General features: G+C 35.2%; 1 protein-coding gene across 2 annotated transcripts in view; it reads right to left on the bottom strand.

Moving 5' to 3' along the window:
* The window catches only part of GPATCH2 (G-patch domain containing 2), a 127,100-nt gene that overhangs the window by 26,784 nt on the left and 72,716 nt on the right, over window positions 1-27,600 (bottom strand). For both annotated transcript variants that reach the window (XM_009472941.2, XM_087776946.1), the window contains 3 exons: window positions 12,701-12,765; window positions 9,906-9,945; window positions 6,821-6,891 (listed from right to left, as the gene is read on the bottom strand). In XM_009472941.2, coding sequence (XP_009471216.1) covers window positions 6,821-6,891; window positions 9,906-9,945; window positions 12,701-12,765 — 176 coding nt within the window. The remainder of the gene's footprint in view (window positions 1-6,820; window positions 6,892-9,905; window positions 9,946-12,700; window positions 12,766-27,600) is intronic.

Here is a 27,600-nt window from a genome sequence, read left to right as displayed (position 1 = left end):
ATTCATGTACAATATTATAAAGTATATTAGATTTTAGTGCAATAACAACAGAATTCTATTTGTGGTTTTGTACTCAATTAGTTTTGCATTAAAGGTGCAACAAAACTACTCAGATCACATGGAAAAATGTATTTTCAAAACTCCATGGTCTCTTCAAAATTTCTGCTACTTTTGCAAATGTTCTCATGAAAGTTGAGTTAAAATACGATACTTAAGACACTTAGTGACTAATGTTCATTTAAGCAATGGATACTTCAAATCTATCCATAAACCAATACTGAGGCTTCAAGATTTCCATAAAATTAAAGCATTGCATACTGGCTACATTTTTAAATAGCAATCAAACTGTCATCATGCCATCCCCTTCCCCCAAAATGAAAATCTTTTTGGCACCTTAAAAATAAGGCCACAGTATAGAAAACTCAGTCAGGAATTGCCCTCTTCCAAAATGGCACCATCTTTTATTCTTCACAGAGAAGAAAAATACCAAACTGATGGAATAATATTGTCCCCAAGGGTGACGGCAAGGGAGGAAAGCAAAATGTCCTCAAACATTCACATAATTTAATCTGGAACTGCAAATATTATTAAGCACCAATCATAACAGTACAGTTACTGCTTCATGGCACTCCAAAGAGGAGATAAAACTGCTTAGTTGTTAATTTCTAATGATGTAAACACATTTGGATTTCAATGTTATATCTGAATCTCCTGCATTATTAGCTCTGGTGTTACAAGATATTAACTTACTACCTTTAATAATTTTACACTTAAATTAAAAGCTGTGTTTAAATATTACTTTATTTTAAAGTATTTTTGTTGGGAATATGTGTTCATGTGATGGCAGAAGTGAATCACCTAGTAAAACCATTATGCATTCCCTAGGTTTACTGTGCACGTTTTCATGTCATTTTCAAAAACTGGCTGAATTTACCTCCTCTGGTATTGTAATTTCATTCCGCAAAAGCCACATTAAACAATTACAGTTCTTGTAATTAACCAGTAGTCTAATGTACAGTTTTCTTATCCCAATCCATTAACAGCTGCTCAAAAAATGTAGTAATTAATGGTTTCATTTATTTTTGGCAAACCTGCAACTCGACAAATAGTTTTGTATCTGCTGCAAATTAGGACTCTTTCCCAAACAACAGATGACACGGTGGGAAAGAGGGAGCGGGCAGAATCCTTGCACATCTTTGTCTCTTTAGAAGATCAAATAAAGAGCAACTGTAATGCTATTTGTCACATCTGTGTAAAAAAGTACCATGACCCGTATCATCAGATGAAAATGAGTAAGTGCTCTACAAATGTACAAACGGGAGTTTCCGTTCCAAACTGGGAAAGGCAGAAAGTTGTATTTGTAACCAAAGCAATAACATACTTTTGAAAAGCTTTCATCAGGTTTGGTGTCATTTTTCTCTTAGGAGCTTTCTTTAAATACTAATTCATAGAGAATACTGTTAGTCATAAAAAGTAAAAATACTTGAGACACATCCTCTTGTACCAACATACTTGAGACACATCCTCTTGTACCAACACAATGCACATATTTAAACCGGACTGAGAATACTAGGGCAAGGAGGGAGAGTTGACAGAGAGACTGTTGCCGAAAACATGTTATGACTAATGTTCTAGGTTTCTATTTGCACATCACCATTTAGTAGCAGCTGACATATTCCCTTTACGTAACAATTCTTGTACTACACTTCCAGGGTGTGCTTTCCTGAAGGTCTCCTTCAGGAGTGCAAAGGCCTGTATTTCTGTCTATGCCGTTCACCACTGTCAGCAGGACAAGACTTCAAAGACTTCTTGCCAGCTCAAAATAGAGCAGCAACAGGTGATCATTGGATGACTGGCACACAGTCCTCCTTTCACATTATAGTAATGGCTGAGTAGGTGGCTCCTGCTGATTTTTAAAGAAATATCAAGGTATCGCCTCTACCTCAAGCTATAGTTTACTGCAGCCACAACAAGTGGCAAACTACTTCATGCTATGCTGCTGCTACATTGACTATATTGTTAACTCAGCATCGGTTACCTAGTTTAAACTTAACTTGTATAATTCTACTCCACCTTGAAATCACTTTTGTGAACTTGGCTCAGCCAGGACTGAGCTGCATAAGACTACAAAACAATTTTTTTTTTTCCCTTTTAAAGATCCCTGGGGGAGTGTTTCAGCCAACACAGAATTACCAAGGTATGACCAAAAAAACCTGGCAAGTGGCAGAACTTCTGGCACTGTTTTCTTTTCAGTTTCTCAATGCATGCATGTGTCAAATTCTACTTACAGTACAGAAAGAAAAAAATAAATATGTAGAAAAAATAATTCTGTTGTTTCTAGATTACAGCATAAATTAACTAGTTATTGCATCGCCTGTATGACCAAAGGCAAAATATTAAGGTGTCTAAGTATTCTGGTCATTCTGTCAAATGAGGATAAAAGTGCTTCCTAACTTCATACAGGTATTGTGAGGATAAATACAGGCAGACAGTTGTGTGATGGAGGTCCTCCATATATTTAACAATATAATCACATGTTCAAAATCATGTTATAGTAGTTCAGCAAAATACCGTTCAACGCTGTCTCCGTAGCTGACCAAATGAATCCCTTAGCCCTGGGGAATCTTCTTTAGGCAGAACTCATTTTTAAAAAAATTTTACAAAGGTGACTTAAGAAAATGTGCTTTACCTCATGATGGGAGCAGGCAAACAAGGGGCACATGATCAGCTATGGCAGTTCAGCTGCCGAGCAACAACTTGTTAACTCGCCATAACTCAATCACATTCAATTGTTTGCCCACAGCCTCAGGCTACAGACAGACATTTGGTCTGCTAACAACTGCGCCAGATGAAGACATTACTATCCCAAGCTATTTGTTATCACACATCTGCTGAAGATTATCATCTCCACAGCTCTGCCGGAGGAAGAAATCATGTGAGCACTCCCTAATATGGTTTGTACAAAACCAGCCAATTTAATTTAAATAGGCGAGTTGAGCTAACCAGGCTGGTTTTGCCCAAAGCATATTAAAAAATGCAGACAAAAAACTTCTCTACTGGCAAAAGAGTAGTGGATGGAAACAAGCAGCTGGAAGAATTAACACCTTCCAGCAGTGTAGCTGGGTTGAGGAGGACTGTTCCTGTCCTAACACAGAGAGATAATGGAAACAGAGAACTTTTTCAAGGCTATACAGGAGAAATAAAGGCAGCTTCTACATAAACAATACTAAGTAATACTGGTTTAATGTAAGTAATTAATGGGAAAGCTACATATTTGTAGATTAAAGCTTATCTGTAAAGGTGGCATAAATAGACATATATATGTATTTAAATATGTCAAATAGAGACGACCACATGTGTTGAACTGCATCAGCATAATACAATCTATCCACATTCTAAGTTTTGCGGTGCAGGACTGTCCCCCTCCTTAACACCTGGTTCATCAGTAGCCATATCATCAGTTCTCAACAATCTAATTATCTTGCCAGTAGTAAAAGTTGGTGCTAGTTCATATAGGATTGGCTCATCATTATTAATTTTGACAGAAGAAACCTAATACAAGCAACCCAGGACAGTAAAGCTCACCCAGAACGTATCAGTATTATTCCACCACGAAGAGACAGCTGCAGATCACTGCCATGCTTAGAGCTCCACACCCTTCTGATGTATTTACAGAGCAAATTATTCCACAAGTCACTGATCTAATGTAATATGGGTATTTACATATTGTCTACATGCTGAGACAAGGACTGTGTTCAGTCATCCAAAAGGGGTAAGAAAAGTCAAGGCAAGCATAGAAAAACATGAGTGTATATACATATCTCATATACATACAAAAAACAGAAAAAAGGTCTTCCAGAACAGCAACAAAAAAGATACAGTCCCACAACAAGAAATACAGTTGTGTGAAAACTATGCAAAGACAGACCAGGAGAAATTCAGTCTTGCAATAAAAGCAGATTAAACTGTATTCTGGATAAGTACAATAATTTTATAGAATTTCCAATACTTACCCACTGCTGCTGTTCTATCAGCGCATTTAGCAACAAACAGTAAGACAATATAAGGTCACAACGATTACTTTTTGTATGCCTCTTTTTAAGGACGTTACTCATCTGAATTACCTTGACATGTCAACTGTAATAGTTTAACACATGAAGAACTAATTTAGAATCAATTTCAGAAAGCTTCAGACTTTCAAGTGTGAGTAAACACTTGCATTCAACAGAAGATTTAACTGCATATGCATGTAGCTCACTGAAATAATGAAAGATTTACTACAATGTCACTTAATTCTGTAACTTAACCTTGTGACATTTGATTGGTATCATTGTAGCTTAGTGGTTTTTAAAGTATTTGGGCACATGCAAAAATCTAAATGACAGATTTCCATTTTAAGACTTCATACACAGTAATGAAAATGCACATTTGCAACTAAGGTGATATTCACCATTTTATTAACTCTGTGAAAAATACTTGCTACTAAAACAATAATTTCTATAGGTACACCTTGTTAAGCAGAAACATTTTCCTTCTCTGTATTGTCTGGTGAAACTAAGATTAACCCTTTTGGTAGAAGTGATAAATTAAAATCAAGTCATAACAAAACCAGCCTTCAATATTAACCACAGATAAATCTGACATATGTCATTAGGCACCACGAATTTGATTTGTAAGGGACAAAATACCAAATACTCTTGAATCAAATGAGGATAGGTACTATGAACATATGAGGAGATGAACTATGTATTTGTCATGTATTGTTCCTATATATCTGAAACTCAATCTCTATTTTGGTTGTAACAGCTGTTGATAAAAAGCAAAATATTAGGTTATACAACACTTAAACTGTAGGAAGAAAGCAGTCACCAGACATGTCACTGGCCTGAGAGAAAAAAAAAATATTTGCACATCATGCAAATTGAATTCTTATTTTCAGCAGCTAAACTGTAGCAAGAATGTTAAAATTTGTTCAATACACGTCTTGTAAATAAGACATATATGACTTGATATTCTAAGACAGCAGATGGCCTGTTAAAAATATCATTATCATAGAAGTTTGAGAACTTCTCTTCAAGTCACTTTAAAGAATTGACAGTAAAGTTTCTGTGGTAGGCAGAGAAAACGGTGGTTTTCTGAAAAAGCACAAATAACTACTTTGAAATAACCTGACTCCATCTGGAGAAAAAAAAGCCTTTGAAAACAGAAATGATGGTACCAGATGTTAGCAGGTGACCTTGCTGCTTTTAAAGTTATTACAGTATGATAATATACCGTGGCCTTATGTACGTCATAATAATGGTTTATGTAAGTCTTACTTTAATATTACAGATACTTTATGGAAAATGTCAGTCTTCAGTCTTGGATTTGCCACGAATTGCTTCTACACAACCCTGCCAGCTGTTTATTGGGATAACAGTCTACTAACGTACCGCTGATTGGACATGAAGAGAGGCTGAAGATCACTTCAGGTATTTAATGCCATTTAAAAAATATTTTAACTGCTTGTGTAGGCAGCAATCACTTCACAAGAGCTTCACTGGTCAGAATAACAAACAAGGAAGTTATGATTCTGAATTCCTCAGACATCTTTTTACGTTGCTACAGCATGAAAAAGATCTAAATATAACTTGTTTCTTACCGCTCACTTTATATCCACTTTATACTCTCAGTTTCATGCAAGCAGCCTGATAGTAAGAGTGCATTTATGGTGAAAATTCATATCTAAAGTGAACTCATTCTAAAATTCTGAGCAAAAATATGATTTAACAAGTGCCCTTGCCAGAAAACATGCAGAAATTTTCAAATTTTTTGGGGCTTAATATAAAAGGTTTAATAGACAAAGATAACCACAATTTCTGAAGATGAATGACCAACACTTGCATAACCAACGTTTTAGAGCGTGTAATCAGAACTTGTATACACTGAAATAGATTTATATTTCATATGCATATTTTTGAAAGTAGTATTGGTCTCCCTTTCCAGGTATTCATCACAGCAAGTATTTAACAATATAAAAAACTTATTTCAGGATGACCATATATATACTAAAAGACAAGTGCCTGAAAGAGAACTGTCTCACTTAAAACCATAGTATTACATGATGATATAAATCTATTATAATATTTTGAAAAAAGTCATTTGATAGCACATTGTCATTTTTACAGAACAACATGAAAATTGTGTAAGGTGTTGCGCATAGCAAGGGAAACATTTCTGTAGTTTCTCATTTTAAAAACTACTAGAATTAAAATAATTATTTAGCAGAATAGATTCAGCAGGTAACATACATAAAAAACCCTCTAGGAACAGACTTCTAGACCAGTGCCCATCAGTGTTGATTTTTTTTGTCTTTTTTAGGGGGAGGAAAGAAGCTGGAGGATAGAACAAGATTTGTTTTTAATAGGTCTTCACAATGAAATTTTTATTGTCAAAATATAAGAACAATTTAAGTGTTACAGTATTTATCTGCTTGATTTCAAAAGCATGTATGCATACTGGTAATTTTACACATTTTCAGTACTTAAGTTACATGCCAGAAGCACAAACCTTACTTTGGCATCCATTTAATTCCGATGTTTACTGAAGATTACTTTTAGTAAGTGTAGTTGGATATAGTCACCAATAAAGTCTAATACCTATATTTTAGGCAAAGATTGTGCCATATAAAAGAAATTCTTGAAAGTAAATCACAAAAAAACCCCAGAAGACCTCTGAAAATATCCCAAAAGAATGGTGTCATTTCTTATATGAAAATTTGAGAGTTAAGAAATCAACAAATTCATAAATAGTATTAATGACAGCTGCAGCATTAACTTACCTGCTAGCTGTTTTTACAGAGCTGTTCTTCTTGTGTCCTCTCTCCGATCGGTTGTCGCGCAAGAGTTGAAGCTATTACAGAAAAAAAAAATAATGTTCAGAACAGTCTCACAAGCAATGCCTTTATTTGCTTTTTAGAAATGTTATCCTGACAATACCATTCTTTCCTGTCTTCAGTAATCTTTCAATACTTTTCACCCAAGACTCTAGAAGAGATGGACATCTAATAGAATTTTACAATAACAGCTAATATTTCAAGATATAGCTACCAATTTAAAATTCCTAAATAATTGAAAATTTTAAAATTAAAGCATTCTCAAAGCATATTATATAAAGCCATGCAATGCACAATTTCACAATTAGCTTATCTGTAAAATATTAAAATTTTCACAATTTCAATTTAAATTTTCAAAATTGTATAATAAAAAGTGTTGGAAAACACTTAAATTATGAAAAACTATTCAGGTTGGCACTTGTACCTAACCTGTTATGAAACAGTTATAAACTCTTCTAAGCCCCAGGAGCTTTTGTAATTTGAAAGTTGCAGAATCAACAAAAACATGGTATTAAAGCTTCCCGTAATAGTGGGGAAGTAGGAATAATGAAGGGTTCATTTAACTGAAACAGTGACTCAGCTTCTGGAACAAGCTCCAATTTACTCTATTTTTAGACAAATAAAGGAAGACTTTCCATTCAGACTATCTCCAATTCTCAGAAGTCTGTTTCCAGCATTATGATATTTGTCAGGATGAGTAAAGTGGCAGTAACAGTAAAAAAAACCCAAACTGTCAAAAAGTTACACTAAAGAAATTAAAACTAGAGAGTATAAAAAATACAAATGTTTCTTGAAACTAGTCCTTTCCTGAAGAAAGTATAGAATGAAAGACTATTTAGAAATAGTCTACAGGTAAATGGATCTAATATTCACAGCAAAACACAGTTAAAAGTCCACTGGAAATTATGAAATGATGAACTTTATGACTTGGCCAACCACAGCTTAATGCTGTACATGAGCATGGACTCCAAAAAATTACACCTATCTGAAAAATTACACTTGATTAATTTTTCCCCAACTCTTTACAGCTTGCTTCTTGTTTAAGGAATGCTCCTCATCATTTCAACTATCTAGCTCTTAGATGCAGTAACAATAGCACAGTCTGGTTTTAAAGGGCAATCTGAAGGATACGTAAAGGTAAGGCACCTTATTCTGGTAAAATAATTTTTTATTTTCTTATCGTCAACAAATCAGAGCACTTACAATTCATATTTAAATGTAGCCACAATTTTTACGAGCATGACATTTGTACAATGTGTATCTATTTCATGATCAAGCTAAGGAGAACAGTCTTACTGTTATCAATGTTCTCAGGCTGATAAGTAAATTGTAGTTATAGCACGTACAAATACAGATCACCTGCCAGACTTTAAATTTGACTAGTTAATCACTTGTGTTCTAACATAACAACTTCAACTCCAGAGATTAATTAAAAGAAAAAGTAGTAAACCCATGCAACCAACAGTTACGCACTATAGATCTTCACAAATTTAGTGAGAATTTTATAGGCTGTCAAAATTGTCATAATTACATTGCACCATCATTCTAATGTCTTTTACTTGTCTAAAAAAAATAACCCACTATGTGCCAGTAGCACCTATATTATTTGATGACATCAGCTTTACTTCACAAGTCATTAGTAACCTGTAAGTTACACATACAGTGAACTTCAGATAAGCTCTGGAAACACAGCTGTTAGAAAACATGAAATAAACACATAAAATTTAAAATTCATTCAAATCTACTATTATCTGAAAAAATATGAATTAATTTGTCATTATATACCAGCTAAGCAGACATTTTTGCACACTCTATGCTGAATAGATTTTGCCAGCATGTATGATGTAGGTTAACGTATTTCTCAGGATGGAAGTTTCCATAATGTTTTAAGCTTAGAATCTTTTAAAGAAGTAAAGAGTACATCATCAGTTAACTACTCTGTTATGTGAGACAATCAATATATTAAAAAAATCCAATTAAAAAGAAATCACTCAAACTCTTTCTAATCCAGGAAATTTGACTACTTATAGCATCAAAATTTCAGGAATAAGATAAAGATTAACCCAAGAGAACTTTTTATCATGATTAAGACAAAGCACGCTCATATTTAAAATGCTCTTTTTAATGTGTTTCTTCTACTAGGAAATGTGTTACAAAATAATGAGAGTAAAATGTGAATCATATAAAGCCATCTGTTTAGATGTTAAGTGTCAGTCAGCTTACTGTAACATGTCAGAAGGTCACGATTTACCGCTATAACTGTACTATGTTTTATCCACTCTGGCAGTTTTGGGCAAGTAATATAACTTTTAGGGATTCAGCTTTGAGTTCCAAAGAAGGGGGAGGGGACAGGAAAGAGTATATGCTGATTTAAACTATGACTTACTGGAGCTACAAGTGTTCGTGATGAATCACCCTAAGATGAACCCTCCAAAGATTCTATAGATCTTATTTCCTTTTGAAGTTTCAAATCTATTTAAATTTGTAAATGTACTAGCAAACTGGCACGAATCTAATGAAATCAACTGTGTTATATCAATTTTTACCAACTTAAAAAATTTACTACGGAACTTTAGTCTTAAATATCAATGCCTTGCTGTTGTGGTCATTTTAACCAATGAAATGCAGAAAAATGGAACTGAAGATCTTCCTGTAGAAGCCTGCCCACTCTTGTCACTGTTCTGTATTTCTTGATTTTGAGTCATATGTTTTGCTTTCCAGCATTTTGAGAAACGCAGCATTTGGAGATACTACGATTAACAAAATCATTAAAAAAAAAATCAGACTTCTCATTTAACCTTTTAAAACTCAAAGATACTTAACTGAAATTACGTGACTAATTAAAGATTTTTAATTAAGGGACTTTTTGAAATGCACTGCGGTTAATATGTTTCCTTACAAGAAGATATGAAATCATACCTGCGCTTTGTTTATAATTTCTTAAAATGTTAGGCTACTACCTCTGGAGTAGAGGTAGTTAAATTCCTTTATACATCTCAAGTAAACTGTTCTTGATCAAAGCAGTTCTTACCTGGCTATGTTCCTTCCTAGCCCCAGGGCTAAACCAGTGGCTGTGGGAGAAAAAGAAAAGACAGGTTTAACAATATAACTAACAAAGCACATGCTGTCATATGACCAGTCTGTGCGTGCTTTTGGGTATTTTATTGTCTGCCAGGAAAATACAGCCTTTGGCTATGCTTTATTTTAATGGGATATTTTTATTGAACTCTCTAAGTGTGTAACAGTTTTGAATGAATGCACCACAAATTTCACTTCTGAGTAGCTATTGGCTTTATAGGTAATTATATTTTGTCAAACAAGCTAAAATAATATATAAATGATAGTTTTTTAATATACTATAATGTATGTGCTATAAATAAAAGGGATTCCGTATTTAGTGCCGAAGTGTTATTTATTAATGATTATAGCTGAAAAGATTTTTAAGTACTGTGGACTACCTGGTAGTTGTTAATGTATTATTTCACAAACTGAGTTTTGAGTCTAAAGTGAAATTCAAAGTCTGTAAATTCAGTGGCTTCATATCTCCATACAATTGCACAATTTTGACTACTGGCAGCCTCACTCATAGAGGCGAAAACTTGGACTAAGACGTTGACATGCAGGGACAAGAACTGACATGACTTTTCCCTCAGTAGCAGTAAAAGCATATTAATACTGGTTCACATACACACTGTGATCACATAGAACTGAATTAACATGTGAATGTAGCCGTAGTAAGCATTACACAAACCTGGGGCAAATCTTGACACTTGCAAAATGAAAAGAAGGAAAAAACAATTAAAACAAGGGGGATCTGAAATTACATACAGTACCTACATATTACTCATGTAAGCAAGCAATACGTTTTGGGCAAAGGATAAAATAATTCCATCCATTATAATATTGCACAAAAAGTTCATCACATTATCTGCTATTATTCTTGTAAGTTCCTCTAGAAGTGTAACCATAGACTATAAGCTTAACCTAGTCACACTTTTTCTGAAGTAGTTAAATTCAATACAATTTACTCATTTTCTCCCCACAGCAGCCACATGACACTAAAATTTTTACTTTGATTACTATACTGAGAAGAAGCAGATTCCATAGAACTGTCTGGTCTAAATTACTCTCTTATTTTTTTAAATTGATTTTTTTTTTATCTGAAAGTTTTGTGGCTTTTTGTCACTCACTTTTTGTGAGTTTGCTGATAAGCAGTTAACCTTCTCATTCTTGTATACAAGACCAGCTGTCACCGAAACCTGCATACCACTAACTCCCTTTTTCTACGTTCAAGGTGATTATGGAAAAGAAGTTGGAAATGACAAAAGAATGACAGCAATAAAATTAAAAGTATATTTGAGACAAAAATTAGTAGGCATTTATGTATTTTGGACATGAAGCGTTCATCAACTGCACTGAATAGTTAAAAATCTTGAGGGAAACAGGGAGATTTCATGCACACACAACTTTGATGTTGGCAGTGGATAAAACAAACCAAACCAAACCACATCACATTTGCGAGTGACCCAGCAGATAAGGTCACAAACATCCAGAAGCTGATGAAGATAAGAAATATAACAGGTTAGGTCTAAATTCCACATAGATGAGTGTCTTGTCTCTGACCAGTGTCAACAGCAAATGCTCAAGGAGGAGCAGCAAACTGGGGTATTCTCCTCCACATAAACTCTGCTGGCTTGTGGCAAATCAGTGGATTACAGACTAGATTATTAGTAAAATGTATTTCTATTGAGAAAATATATCAAACTAATTTGAATGTGTCTCATATTTAGACATTAAAAAAACTCTTCATAAAGAATAAGACCTTTTGTAATGAGAATGATATTCACGTCACGCTGTTTTTTATAATTTTGTCCATTCACTTAATTACAATATTATTTGTTTGCTTGTTTGTTTTAATAAAACAAACAAAAGTAAAAACCACAAAGTATCAGTTGAATTAATTTAGGGTAGAAATAACTTGTGAAATCACAACCTCTTTAGTGAACACACACATTAGCAAGTTAGCAAGTACAACAGAAGTGAATTAGTAGCATAAACCAGCTGGTACTGAGGACCTGATGTTTTTAGTATACGTGCTTTGGCAAGTTTTGTTTTAAACTGTGGATGCTGTATCTAGTAACAGTTAGAACATATAAACGTATCCCCAAATATATTATTTCCTAATCATCTGTGTCTGTGCTTTAGATTTCTGATTTGGAAAATATAGGAAAATGTAATCTTCTTATTGTAACAATTCGAGATAACCAAGAAATAATGCTGCTAATGTTGTCAGCTGAACAGAATAAGAGTTTACAGTAATGGCACACTGGAGTAACTAAACGAACTGAATCACATTCCCTATTTACATGTGTCCAAAAAATTCATTCAATGTCTTTTTGTGGAATTCATGATAACCTTCTTCCTCACATGATATATCATGTTTAAGACTCAATGATGTGATGCCTGTTTATTTTCATATATTCAAGCTTGGCGTTTCTGAATTTCCCTTTGGAGAAAAATAAAGCAGGTCTTTTTAAACAATCCATATTTGACATCTAGCCTTAAGAAGAGTTGCATTTTAGGAAAGCATATACTTAGCAAGTTAATAAAAGCACATTTACAAAGCACTGAACGTCACATTTCATTAAGAAACAAAATGAATTACAGAGGATTATAAATAATATTATTAAATAAAGATCATTATGTAACTGAGCTGAGGTTCTCTTATCACATGTTTGTACAGCTGTAAAATGTGGCTTTGGGACAGAGGTACTACCGTAAAGCAAACAATAATAAAAAGTTATAACTCCCATCACTAATACTCACTCATGGTGAAGAGAATCCTGGGACAAGTGAACTGTTTTCCTGCTACCACCTGGTCCTGGAGTTATCTAACGGAAAAAAGTAGGGAAAAAAAAGTCTTTGAATAATGGGGCAGTGCACACACAGTGATTGTTTATTAAGAAAACATACCACAACTACTAAATCAAAAAAAGAGACAGTACACTAGATACAGTAAATAAAAATTGCAGATATTGCTAATTGTAAGTAAAGTCTGAGTGCAGGAAGTGCTATACAAGATTTACCAAAATCCTTTATGTGTCATTCTGATTGGATGTCACACGTCAGACATTTACAGATGTCAGAAGCCTAAGTTACTTTAAAAAGTCCGTGAAGCACTTTCTCTCCGAAAAATGAAAGTTAGATGTTTTGAAAATCATATTTGATATACTATCCTTATTTATGGATAATACAGCACTAAATTTATTAAAAAATACTCCCAACCTTTGTATCCCAACACAAAGCTTTTGAAATTCAAGTTGAAGTGGGATAGAAAGCAAAGATAAAAGTTTTTACCACACTGTACTACAGTCCTTGTCTAGTCGAAACAAAAAAATACATAATATGCTCAATTTAAGACTGATCTTAAGAATGCATGATAGCACATGCAGACCTTTGCAGGTGATTATACTCTGGTATTGCTCAAGAATGCATTCAAACAGCTTTATTTTTATTCTTATTTTTAGAATCTGCTTAATTTGCCTGCATGTTTAGGTAAAATTAATTTGTCTGCATGTTTAGGTAAAAGCAGAAGAATAAGAGACCACCTGATGAAACTCATGCTTGAACAACTAGAGCAGAAGGCAAACTATTCCTGTTGGAAAGAATGCAGGAACAAATTTTCAGTTCCTTGGAGATAGTTTTACAGACAGTAGATGAACAGAAGTGGGAATGAAGTCAGATGTTAGGCCAGTCTTGAAAGGAGACCACAAAAACTCAATGATCATACATTTATATGGCTCAGGCCTGCCAAAAGTACATAAGCATAAGATTCACAGATAAAAGCAGCCTACTCTTTATTGAAAGAACATTGCTCTCAACTTTTAAAGTCTAATATCCCTACTCATCTGGTCTCATGCTGGAGAGAAGCCAGGGCAGTCAGAGCTCCAAGTCTGGAAAACTTTCAAAGAACACTCACTGAATAATTTGAAAGCTCCACGCAGTTAACGTATTTGACCAAAATCTGTTTCTTTGACCTGAAAAATGATGTCGCTTGGGGCTGAACTGAGAAACCCTGAAGTGTTGTCACTTTTCAGGCTGATGGTAATTGAAAAGAGTTGGTAATACCTTACCTCATAAAAATCTACGCAAATACACAAATCCCTAGTAGAGGAAATCATGGCAGCTACATGGGAGAACAGCACCTACTGCTTTACCCCCATTTGGAATTTACTGTTTTACTAGACTTATTGAGGCCTTACATAGCCACATGATAATAACAAAATAGTGACCAAACGTTACTTTTGCAACGTCATAGTTCACCTAATAAGAGCAAGAAATGTCAGTTCACAAAGACAGACCTAGAAATATGAAGAAGTATTTTAATAGGTAATTTCCAAATTTTAAGATTAATAACTGAACTATTACTTTAACACTATAGGTAAACATGTAGCTCAGCTCTCAAGAGTTACATCCTGCATTAATCTCAAAATGAGGTTTTCATGCTATTCCAGTGGGTACCCCTGGAATATAGTAATCCATTTTCTACACCGTAGCTATAAGAAGAGCCGACTGTGCCTATGTCATGCTTTGTTAGAGGTTCATGATCACATTATCTCATGGTGGACCTGACACTTTTATTCAGTTTACAGTATGTTCTGTGTACAGGCAACTTATTTCCTTTGCCAGGGCTGCTGACAACCTTTTCCACACTATATTAATCTTGTTTACAGACTTTATCTTGGTACAAATATCAGAAAACTGAACTTTTTATCTCAGGGAGAAAATAAACAACATGTTGACAGAAGCAAAAGCTATTTTCTGGACTAAAATTGGTTGTTTACCTGCAGCCATGCTTACGGAAACAAGTTTAAGTTTCCAGCTTACTCAAAATACATAATCTGAAATTTAATAGGCATGGAAATTTCAAGAAAAATCACTTGATAAATTGCCAGTTTTAAAGTAATATATAAGCCACAGAAGTATGTTTTTCCACTAATTTATATGAGAATATGAACTTGCTTGGAATACAGTTACAACTGATCACAAAGTACACTGCTGAGGTTTCTCTTGCACACCCTAGATAGCTTCAGTTACCAAGCAGCCACAGATTATTTATAAAACTAAATTCATAATGCATACATATAGATCTTTACATAAAACTGAATGCTTATTATGGTAAGATTCACAACACATTAATGCAAATGAATTCATTTTTGGAAAAACTGTTATCTAGGGTGTAAAAAACCAAAACAAAACCTATTGCCCGTCTTCATCTGCTAACTTACTATTAGAAAAATCTACTGCAAACTTCTGCTGAATCTCCACAGAAGAGAGAGTCAATCACTCCAGAAAGTGGCAGCAGATTGCAGGACACTAAAATCAAAACAAATACCCTCTCAACTGTTCAGATTCTTTATTAATACAAAAAATATGCATAGTTATCTAGAATTGGTTTAGGTGATGAAGTCCCCGTGCAGAAGAAGAAATCAGGGGTTAAAGTAAGTACTAGCTTTCTCTTGGGATACTAAGAACAAGCAACGCTGAAAATTTGCACAACCAAGATGATTTTTAATTGAATGTGTGTGAGTGTGCATGCCTGAGTGCATACATGTGTATCAGGGAACTGGAATTACTGTGATGGGAATGTTTAGAAGACTGACAGATCAGGCCTGTTTTAAACTTTAAACTAAGTTCATTCATTAACAACACACCTCTTGCTAAGAGTCAATTCTTACACACTATTAAACATGCTCCTTATATACAGAAGAGTGTTAACTTTTAACACTCGTGTGCTAATTAGCTGTAAGTACACAATATCATAGAGCTGATGCTGTATAGTTGGCACTGATGGCTATGGTCCTTGATGGCTCTTAGCCACAGGGTCAAGGTGACCAGGATAAAGACATCTGAGAAAAGATATTGGAACTGAAGTGGACTTGTCTTCCTTATCATCAAACTCTCCTTGCTTATGCCTGATGTCTTTATGTTACTGTTCCCTCCGAAAAAGTGGGGGAGGGGGTGCCTTCTCTTTTTTTGTAGCAAACACATGAGCCATGGGCAAGTTGAGTGCAATCTGAAAAAGCACACTATCAATGTCCAACAAGTGCTGTAGACTACTATTGCCACATGCTTTACATGAAAAAAAATGCAGCAGTTTTTTTTTTTTCTAATAATATATAGAGAGAGTAATATTTTTCAAATCTTTTGATGGATAAACTTTTGGAAAAAATGCCATGGCATACTTAAGTTCTTACACAACGTGTACAGAATTCTGGCTTCAAAAATTCCTTCCTATGAGACATTAAAATGCCTCGGAAATGCCCAATAACCTCTTTCAAGCTTTTTAGCAGTATATTTAATAGTCTGTGTTTCCAGAAGTCACACTACCCCATAACTGAACATAATCACACTCATACTGGAACTTGGTAACTGCAACTAATATAAAAAGTGGAAGTATTTCTAACTATTTCCTCTAATTAAGAATAGCAGCTTTTAAAAAACCTACTAGATGTAGCAAATGACTAGGAATGATGTCTTAGAGGATAAGGAACAATATCGACCTTCAAAAAGTACAAAAGAAATATCACGGGTCTTCACACAGCCCAACTGTTTTGCAATCTGTACTATGGCTTAGTTGCATAAAGCAGGAAAATAAGTAGGAGTGTAAAGGGAAACTTTACACTTTAACCTTTGAGCCTCCTTGCTTTTCATCTTCCTCCTGTGCAAAGTCTCTCCAGCAACACATTGCACAAGAGATTCTGTAATCTACAGTTGGTATAACTGTTTTAATATGAATAAAGTTTAGGGTCACCTTTGGAACTCTTACTTTCTCATGGCTACAAGTCCTTTTACCATTGGTTGAATAAGACGACAAGGTGGTGGCTGCATACTGTTTACAGAGTCTCTGAAACACAGGTACTCCGACTCAGAGACAAAGTACTCCTCCTGCTTTGCAAAGATTGCTTTGCCTGAGAAATTATGACCTACACTGACAGATACAGTAAAATGGAAAAGTATTCAAGACTAAGGAGTTTTGCCTCAAAATACACAACATTGTACACTGCTGCCTGAGGTATTACGTATGACAAGTTTAAGAAGTGATATATAGAAAGACGGTGGGATTAAACAGAAGAAGAAGGGCAAGAAAGATAGAGGATTTCACTCTGCAGAAGTAATGTCGAGCACAGCAACTGTTATTTTTAAATGTTAACAACAGAATAATTTCAGTTGGAAGGGACCTACAATGATCACCTAGTCCAACTGCCTGACCAGTTCAGGGCTGACCAAAATTTAAAGCATATTATTAAGGGCATTGTCCAAATGGCTCTTAAACACTGACAGGCTTGGGGCATCGACCACCTCTCTAGGAAACCTGCTCCGGTGTTTGACCACCCTCTCGGTAAAGAAATGCTTCCTAATGGCCAGTCAAAAGCTCCCCTGGTGCAGCTTTGAACCATTCCCATGCATCCTATCCCCAGACACCAGGGAGAAGAGCTCAGCACCTCCCTCTCCCCTTCCTCAGGAAGCTGCAGAGAGCAATGGGGTCGCCCCTCAGCCTCCTTTTCTCCAAACTAGGTAAGCCCAAAGTCCTCAGCCACTCCCCACAGGACATTCCATCCAGCCCTTTCACCAGTTTTGTTGCTCTCCTCTGGACATGCTCAAGGACCTTCACATCCTTCTTAAATTGTGGGGCCCAGAACTGCACCGAGTGCTCAGGGTGAGCCCGCACCAACAGTGAATACAGTGGGATAATCACCTCTTTTGACCGGCTGGTCATACCGCTGAGTGAGAGGGAGCAAAATGTCTACAGTACAGTCACAGATTGCTTGAACACTACTGTATACTTTATATGAATAGGGTAAGAGCTGTCCGAGACTGCAGTTGACATGGAACATTACTTAAAACCAATCAATCTAGTGGATCAATTTATGCCTCTTAATAAAAAGAATATTATAGTGTTATTTTAATTTACATGTGCTGTAGTTTAAAGAAAAGGTACTATCACGTGCCAACAAAAAATACAATAAATTAACACAAAACAAAAATGCGTTACATTGTTACTTAACAATTCTGTTTACTTCTCATTTGAAGTATATTTTAATGTTTAGTTACTGAATAGCCCATGGGAAATCATTAATTATTTTTAAAGACGCCTATAATACAGAGCTCCCAAGTACGGATGTGTTCCATACACAGTATGTTCTTAATACCTAAAATAATATAAACTACCTTAAAAAGCATACTCAACCATACCTCTTCTCCCTTATTTTTTCCCGTGCTATCACACGATCAAGTGAGCAAGTACACTTCCTCTTTGTAATTTATGTTTAGCTTAGGAAATACATTCTTTTAAAAAATACAGACTATGTCCTATTCACAATTGTACCTCAGATATGTTTTCCATTACTGAAAAAATAAATTTCTTAAAAATTAAGTAATTTTTAAATACTGAAAGTGATATTTTTGTATTTTAAATTGGATTTTACGCCAAACGGTCCATAGCACATGCAAAGACATTACCAAGCTTGTTTTTCACCAGATGTTATTTCCTTGCTATGATTTGGTGGACTCAGCAGTGTTAGGGTTATGGTTGTACTCGATGATCTTACAGGTCTTTTCCAATCTAAATGATTCTATGATACGTTTAAAGAATCCACATAAATAATTGTGGAAGTATTTGAATGCTTAACTTAGCCATCACAGTGTCTCGCAATCATAGTATGCAAATCCAGTAAAATTTCAGCAAAATTTTGCTGAACACTAATTACACAAATGAGCTAACCACTTTTCTAAATGAAAGAATAGGTCCCTTTTTCCACTCTATAAATTAGCTGCTATGATCGACTACAGATTAACACTTGTAAAAATTATATTAACCAAATAAAAAAGAGATACTTTTTTCTGGGTTCACATATTTATAGTATCTTTCCCTAAAAACGCTATATTGATGAATACACTTTGAAAAGTTCAGTAGCAAATTCAATTTTCTCAGGCAGGAGTTTCTGCAAAACAAGTTGTTGTCCAAAACAAAATGCAACTAAAATCAGATCCTGGATAACAGGATTTTGCAGTGGAAATTACAGCATCACAATAGCACTTCCATAATTCACAGATCTGTAATTGCCGATTTATAGGAAATTAAATCAAACTATATCAGGGTAAGAAATAGAGAAAATCTGTTCTCTACATTTTATTGCACTGATTAAGAGCAATTTCTTATTATTTTCAGTATCAATTTATTATCACTCATTTTATACCCCTTCTTCATTAGAAGCATTGGAAAGCACCTATAATAAACAAAGCTCTGGATTTGAAATACATCTTTAAAAAAGAGAGATACAAATTCTTTGACTTGGAGCAATATAGAAAACTAAGAAAATAAAAACAGCTTTCACAGTATACACTAGTGAATCATTGCCACAACCCTAGCTTGACAATACCATTACATTTTTATTTCCTCTACAAGCACACTCTAGCTGAAGGGCCCAAACTGACCATTCCAGAGAAGCATCTCTAATGTACAGATTACCTTTAAGTGATACTCAAACTCTACAAAATCTTCATCAAGACATGGCTCACTGGAAGAATAGTTCTATGCCAGTTTCTTGCCTCCCTAGTTATAATTCTTTAAAATTGACCTCTTACTAACACAGTGTTGCAAAAATCGATGGATCATTGCCATTCTGCTTGCAAAACATATGCAAGTGCTAAGGAAGGAGAAAAACCTCAAGAAAAATAGGTCAAAAGACATGGACTTTAATCCTAAAGCAAACACACATCTCCTTGTACATGTTTTATCATTTTCTCTTAATTAAAAAAAAAAAAAAAATCAGAGAGCTACGCACCCTAGATAAAATGCGAAACATTAAGTTTCTTGGAGGTAAAGAATATGCCCCGGCTTCCCAGTCTCTCTAGTGATTTCACACACTGTTAGAGTTTTCTCTACATTTCTTTTCACACAACTGATCAAAATACCGCTATCTTTTCATATATGGTTTTCAATTGAATGATTAACAGATGGAAAGATGCTGCTTTTAAGATAAAACCTGAATTTGAAATTAAATAGTTATAAATTTAAAACAGAAAAGACTTTTGAAAAGAGACTGGCCTGGGGGTAAGGTATTTTGTTTGTTTTAAATAGTAACACTAGCAGAAAATACCACAGCCCATGTTTTGTCCTAAATCTTTGTCAAAGGGGAAAGCTTTTATATACTATAGAATAGGCAACAGAGTAAGTTTAATGATGCATTGTAATGATATACATTAGTGCATACATGCTGCCTTTAGGTATATGATATGGTAACACTGGAGGAGCTACTAAAGCAGAGAAAGTAAGTACTAGTGTATAATGTAAAAAAAATTATTTGGTGTCTAGAGAAAGCATCAGGTAAAGTGAAAAGTGCAAGTGTCCTGTCTGCAAGGAAGTCAGTAGGAGAGTTTCTTTTGAGATTCCTAATATTTAATATGAAACAGTACTATGTGGCACTGTTGCTCCAACAACAGCTCACAGCACTGCAAGGCAAACGTAAGATCCTCAGGACTGCATAAACACACCACACAGCACCACTATTTCAATTTTTTATATTCGGAAAGGGAAAATCTTCACGGCAGCTGTCTGAATTGTATTAGACATAGCAACAAAACAATGGCCAAAATTTTGCTACTTCATTACTTTGTAAATAGCTAATATTTAACAAATTTTATTTAAATGAAACCAAATTTCCCTTAGTAAAAAGAGCTACTAATTAAATGCTGCAGTAATATGCTACATATAAGGAAGTCTTCATTATGGTATTTTAGCTGTCTCTTTAGATATAAACTTATTCTAGGCTGAAATCTTAGCTTCACTAAGTCAACAGGATTTTGACTTCAGTAGTGCTTGGACCGTATCCTTATTAGTTAAGAATGATCTAAAATGCTGAAATAATGTTTTTACTTGTAAAATTATCATCAATAAGTGAAGTTACCCACACTGTATTATAGGCAAGAGGAAGGAGCAGAGCAGCAATTAGATACTAGCCTTGACCTGGGAGATGCAGGTTCAATTCCTTGCTCAGCTGCAGGCTTGCTGTTTTGACTTTTAGTAAGTTGTTTTCTGCAGCTCAGTTCCTCATTTGGGAAAAACAAGAAAAACATACAAACAAAACCCTCCTTTCCCCCCCAGAAAGTAATGTGTAATAGTTTTTCCTTACTTCATTAAAGTACCATAACATAATGACAGTAAAGGTTGTACCAACAACAAAGGAAGTCAAATCATTTACTTTAAGACTACTTGAAGTATACTACTGAAGGTGATTTTTATTCCTACTGCCACAGGACTTATAGGAAACAGAAAAACATCAATATTAAATGCATTTACATATATCAGCAGAATTACTCGTAACAGAACTCTTTGCAGGTACAAGTCATGCTATGACAGCTCATGCAGCATAAACTTACTCGGAGTGGATTAGCACACAACAAAACCCCCATTTTCAAATCACCGCCCAGCTTCAGTAGCAAGCTATGAGTGGCCTCTACTGGCTGACCAAAGGCTACAGAAGTCACTAAGCTTTTGCTGAGAGTTATAACTGTGGTTATCAAGTGTGTGAAGAAATGCTAATAGAAAGAATATGCTCAGTGCTAGATAATTCACTTAACACGATGGCTAAAAATAAAAGGCAAACACAAAATGATACAAAAGTGATAAAATAGACAGTGGGAAAAAAATACCTTTAACACCAGTGCTCCTAAGATTCGTCAAAATACATACTGTAAATATATACATGCAAAAGTCCATTTTCCAAAAGCTGATAATGGAATTCAGCCGGATATACCGTGCTAGCTCTACAGATGGAAACAAACCCAAAACTCAAGAAGTTTATAATTTGTTTATAAGTTATGTATTTTGTATGAATAATTATTCTTTTCATAAATGTGCAACAAATTTGGCCTTTTCCTTATTTATAAAATTAAAGCCAGTTAAATACAGAATAATAAAAAATGAAAAAATCTGAAGTATGAAAGTGCATCTGTTGCCACAAAGATGATCTACAATTTCCTCAAAGTACATAAAAATTACATTTTTATTAAGAAAAAAAGAGAAACAAAAAAATTAATTATGGTTTAAAGAACACAATAATTGTGGACAGCACAACTTGAAGAGAGTAAAAGCCGTCCAAAACATGGCAAAAAATGCTTATTAGATTATCGTGCAATATCCATATTCAAATTAAAAAAATGATTAGATAAAAAAATAAAAAGATAGCACCACTAGCAATTAATTTTTTACTTCACCTTTCTTTTCTATAGGAATATGTACCCGATTTGCCATTCTCCCACGTTTTAATTGCACCCAATCAAGAAGGATTATTGTCAGACATAAGCGACTACCGATGCTAAAAGGTGACTGCCTTCACAAGCAGCCGTATGGTGCTCACACACGACACTGTACTCTGTGATATTTCCAGCTCCCGTTCTGAATTCTGCCCCATTTCAGAGTTCTACCTCATTTCAGAATTCAGTCCCATTATCTCCACTGCTCAAAATTGTTCACAGGGTTATCTAGCTGACATATAAGATAACCCTCCATCTCACTAGACACCACTGGGATATGACATGCTGACCCACGGTAAGCCATGATTATTAGCTTGAAACATACACCGTATAAATAGAACTTGGAGCCAAATAATTTGTTTTAAAGTCTTTTCATTTTACTTATATATTAAAACTCATTTTAAATATGCTGACATCAGTTCCATTAATCTATACAGCCATGAACATATTTAGACACATTAATGGTAGATTGTGACTATTATCAGAAAACAGACGAAAAATTCTATGATTAGAATACAGACTGCAAGTAATGCCTTTTTATTTTCAAAAGAGAAAGGGATTTTAGTTTAATAAGTTATAACTAAATGAAAAACAAATGGCCAGCCACTGCAATTAAACAGAATGCCCCACTGCCTGCATTGCACTGAAGCCCACAGTCTTCTCTCACTGAAAAAAGGCTTGTAGCAGACAGAAGTACAGTGAGTTCCCATTCCTTCTGTCCTATCTTTTTCATACTACTACACTTCCAGTGACTGGGAAAGCGGTTAGGATTAGCACCGTCCAACAGAGGTGGGCAGAACTGATCTGCTAGGATAACTCTCCCTCTCAGCCACAGAATGGATTCCTATCTAGAATCCACGCTTCTGCACAGTCTTAAAGTCTTGAACCAGTCAAGTTTCATTTGCATGAAAACCTCGTTACCTTTTGTTTTTGAAAGGGCCACCCAGTCAGCTATCTTACAGCCTGGACAACAAAAACCAGACAGTACCCTAAGCTATTTTCAGGAAAATGAGCCATTAGGAAGATTGGGCACAAGAGAATGCTGATAGCAGCATACCTAAGAATTTCCCACATGAAGAAAATAATTCAGGTATCGGAAAATTTTGGGTTAAAAGGTTACACTTTGGTAAGATTTGGAATAAAATACCTTTCAAAATTTATACAGTTTGATCAGTAACAGACCTGATGAAATTTACACAGTTGAACTGCTAAAATAAAAGCATGACCTTTTGCCCTTTAGGTTAGATAACAGTTAAATAATTAGTGCCCACAAAACAGTCTGTCTTCATTTCAAGTGAAATTCCCACCGGAAGGGCTCACACCAGTAGTGAAATATCAGGAAAAAAGCTTTAGGGGAGTTCCAGGTACAAACTTGGCCAGTTTCACTGTTGACAGCATTGTACGCAGATGACACTAAATTATTCCGAGCTTGCCTGTACATAAGTGTTCTACCCTGCAAGCTTATGTGACTGGTAGATTTTAGAAATCCTTCTGTATTTGCCAGTTTCTCTACCATCTGAACTTCTAAGGTATAACTATAACCATTGTTTCAAATTCTAAATGCCAGGAGAAGCAAGCAGGAAGCTCAGAAATCAGCTTTTCATTGGGCACTTTTAAGGTCAAGCTAAATTCAGGCTTAAGATATCTTTTTTATTTTTCTCCCTAAGCAAAATGACATAGAAATAAAACATGCTTTAAAATATATTACAATAAATATAATTTTTCTTAGCAAGACATTCTCAAGCTTTTCCATCATCTTGTCTTCAAATATCAAATGTAAATAATTCATGACTTCTATTATAGAAGAAATGGAAACAAGTAGGTTCTAATAGGAAGAAAAAAAAAAATCAAAAGTGGGAATTCCACTCATACATTTTAAAAGAGACTGTCAAGCTTATTAGGTTTAATAGCAGTCCCACATTGGGATTTTAACACTTGGATAAGGTAGCATTGCATTTCAAAATTTCTAACAAAATGCAGATAGCAAAGATGTAGCCTACCAAAAGCTCATGAATGGATTGTGCAAAGTCACTGTTAACTTTGATTTGAAGACTAAACTGTACTATCTTACTCTGAAATCCCTCCTTACCAGTAAGAGTGCTCCGAGGTTCTCTTTGTATGATATCAAGCTCTACATAATGGAAAACATCACAGTACGCTCTTAAGAGAGAGCCTATAGTTCCTTACAGTAATTTAAACTTGTAATGCATTAAAATGATAGCTACCCAAAATGTTAATTCATAAAGGAAGGTGAAGCCTGTGTTCCAGGAGCAGAACGCTGCTTGTATCTGCTATCCACTCCTCCAGCAAGATGAAATATCGTTGCTGTGTTTTTTCCTATGTTTTTCATGGCACACAACATACATTTACTTGCTCGTTTTATGCTACTTTGCTAAAACAGTGGATGTTTCTGGAATTGTGTAAAAGTAAGTTTAACTTGACAGCAAACTGTTTTTGTCAGAAAGCTGTTTAGCATGTGAAAAACTTTTGCTCTTTTTAAATTTAAGACTATGTACAGGAAAGAGTTTAACCATTGGCTAGACAAGTTTGTGTGTGACAAGGCAGGGAAAGGTGTCTGAATCAGTGTCTGCCCCTGCTGCAAGACAAATCTGTGCACTGTTCTCATTTACCGGCTCTTCTGTTCCTGGGATTAACATGGGGGAAAGACAGTTCACTTCCCCTAATGTCTCTGGTGGCATCTATTTTACTTTTCTGGCCAGACTCATGAGATTATGTTTTGGTCCCTATGCAACACATTAGCTGCCTTGGGCTTCTGAAATTCCTGATAAAACCACATACAGGCAACTTTTGGTTACCAAAAGCACATCCTCTACTTAAGCATCACTGTAGAAATAAGGACAAGAGGAGTAACTGGTTTGTTGGGTCCTGACTACACAGAGGGTCAAGTAAAGAACATTTTTCTCTGTTGCAAGTGTTTAATGTGTTGGAGGGCACAGACAGCAACATTATTTTTCAGACACGAAGCTGTAAAGCACATTTTGCCAGGTCCTGGAGAAGGCTGACTTTCCACCCACCTTAGGGTGGAGACCATACATCACAGAATTATGGCCTGTGGCTATCAGCAACTCTTTGCAAAACGCCAAGGGAAGTCTAAATTGCCCTTGGGTAGTGAGAACGTTATCTTCCCTGTTATTAAGGGAGGAAGAAAATTCAGGAGAAACCAAAGAGAGGGTCTTTGTCACAGAGAAGATCTTGAACGAAATACCAACATTTTCCATTTATATGGGTATGTTATTCTGGAAACACCTAGAGCTAACTTAGTCCCTAATAAAGACAAATTGCCCTAAAAGCTTACAACTTGTATAAGAGCATAACGTGACTCACCAAGACAATGTCCAAGACAACGAGATGGAAGGAGAAGAGTACTGACATGCAAATACATTGCATCCAGCTATTTATGAGTGACAGCCTCAGTACTAAAATTTCTAGATGTCCAGAAGTTTTCAGAGACTATTTGTGATACAATCTGACTATTGCCAAGATGCAAACTTCACTTTCAGTCAAGGGAATTATTTTCACTACCAGTACAAGTAGTAAGCATTCTCCTATTGGATGCTGGAATACATATTCGATTTTAGTTTGGGAATGAAGAGGAAAACAAGCCAGAATGAAAGCAGAAGGTACTGTGTGTAAAGTTTACCATAAAAAAAGAAAAAGAGTATTTGAAAAAGCACACCTTTGCAGAACTCTACAGTAAGAAAAACTGTTGAAGCATAATAGTGACTAATCCCTTTAAAAAATGGTGCTTGGGGAATTCTTTGAATCTCTCTGCTTTGTTCAAGGCTCAAAGACATCAGGTTAATATAACCTCATTCATCTTCTCTCCCATCCCCAAGATGGCTGAGTAAATACCACCAAAACAAAGCCTTGCTGAACCCACTATTTGCCATTCAAGTTGCTTGTGGTATGATCCCGGGCACAGTTTATAAAGTGAGTTAAGTTTGCAGTTCATTTGCTGCCAATGCTTATCTGTGATGTTTGCTTACTAAATGCAAGTTTCAGGATCAGTACCTTTTATTTAGCTACTGAAGCAATACCATGCTGATGGGCTACTCCATTTCCAACCAAATACCTAAAGACTTTACACAGTACCGGAATGGATGCTGAATTGAGGGCACTCAGCACATTATTAGGCCTGGTTTGGTTTGCAGGCAGGTTTAATGCTAGAAAACATAGTAGGCTCTCAACTGTTGTTAAAATGCTCAGATTTCTCCTAGAAAAATGAAAATTGCTGGTCAAGAGAAAGTTCATTTATGTAGTTATTAACAGGACACCAACAGGGTAAATATCACATTCCACAAAGTTAACAGGAAACTGTGAGTTTAAGAAGAGTTATAGCAAATAAACAGCTCAAGTAATTGGAAAACAAAATATAAACAGGCACATCTGTAACTTTGGCTGCAGCTCTTACAAAACTGAATGATAGCAGCATTCAAGAAACTGTATATATTGGCAGAAAGCACTGTTGTACCTACATATCATACCCCCGATAGTGTTAAATTGTGCAAGTGGCCAAGAAGAAAAATATATGGAAACAACCATTTCAATTTGACATTATGACCCACAGATATTAAAGTAGCACAAAACAAAATACATTGAGGTTTTTTTTATTATTTCTAAAATCATATAATGAGATATTAATTAGGAGGAATGTTGTTGGCAAGAGATAGGTGTTCACTGAAAAGGTGCCATAAATGCCATGAAATATTTGGGAATATTTTCAAGTTCTTCCTGCATATAAGCATGTGCTGAGGAAAACAATCAATTGAACAAAGAAAACTTACTGAAAAATCTGGAATGTTATCAAAGCAGTTGATATTCAAAAGGAACAATTTAGCTGACTATTAAATCAGAGGGTCATCTGTCCAAAACTGGATCAAAAGATGGTATCTACTGAGGGAATGCCTGTTCCTTGAGGTGGGGAGAAAAAAAATGGTACTAGTTACATGGTTCAAGATACCTTCTTGGAAAAGCAACAGATACAACAGTCTTCAGGAAAAGAAGTCTTTGCAACTCTGAAATTGAGTGATGCAGGCATACTTGCCCTACTCCAGCTTTGCCTAGCTCATCCTTAACCTCAACTAAACCAGTTCAAACAATATGAAGTGTCCTGAACCTTGAAAATTTCATATTCATCTAACTTGACACACAAAGAAATGCTCTAGTTTTGTTGGGTTTTTTTTGTTTGGTTTTTTTTTTAAAAAAAAAAAACATTAAAAAATTTACCTCAACTCCTTCCACAGCTAAATAGTTTAGCTGACTCTCTGGTGTCAGGGTAAAAGCAGCGAGTAAATTCCTATTCCCATGAAACCTTTTCAGAAATATCTTTGACTTCAGTCCACTACAGGAATTCATTTTTATTTCCTACTTTTCCTTCCAGACCTGCG

This window comes from Nipponia nippon, unplaced genomic scaffold (assembly GCF_047370975.1).
Source record: "Nipponia nippon isolate SJK-2023a ecotype South Korea unplaced genomic scaffold, ASM4737097v1 scaffold_4, whole genome shotgun sequence".
Classification (NCBI taxonomy): Eukaryota; Metazoa; Chordata; class Aves; order Pelecaniformes; family Threskiornithidae; genus Nipponia; species Nipponia nippon.
Note: the sequence above shows the minus strand (reverse complement) of the source record. Positions and strands in the feature narration are given on the sequence as shown.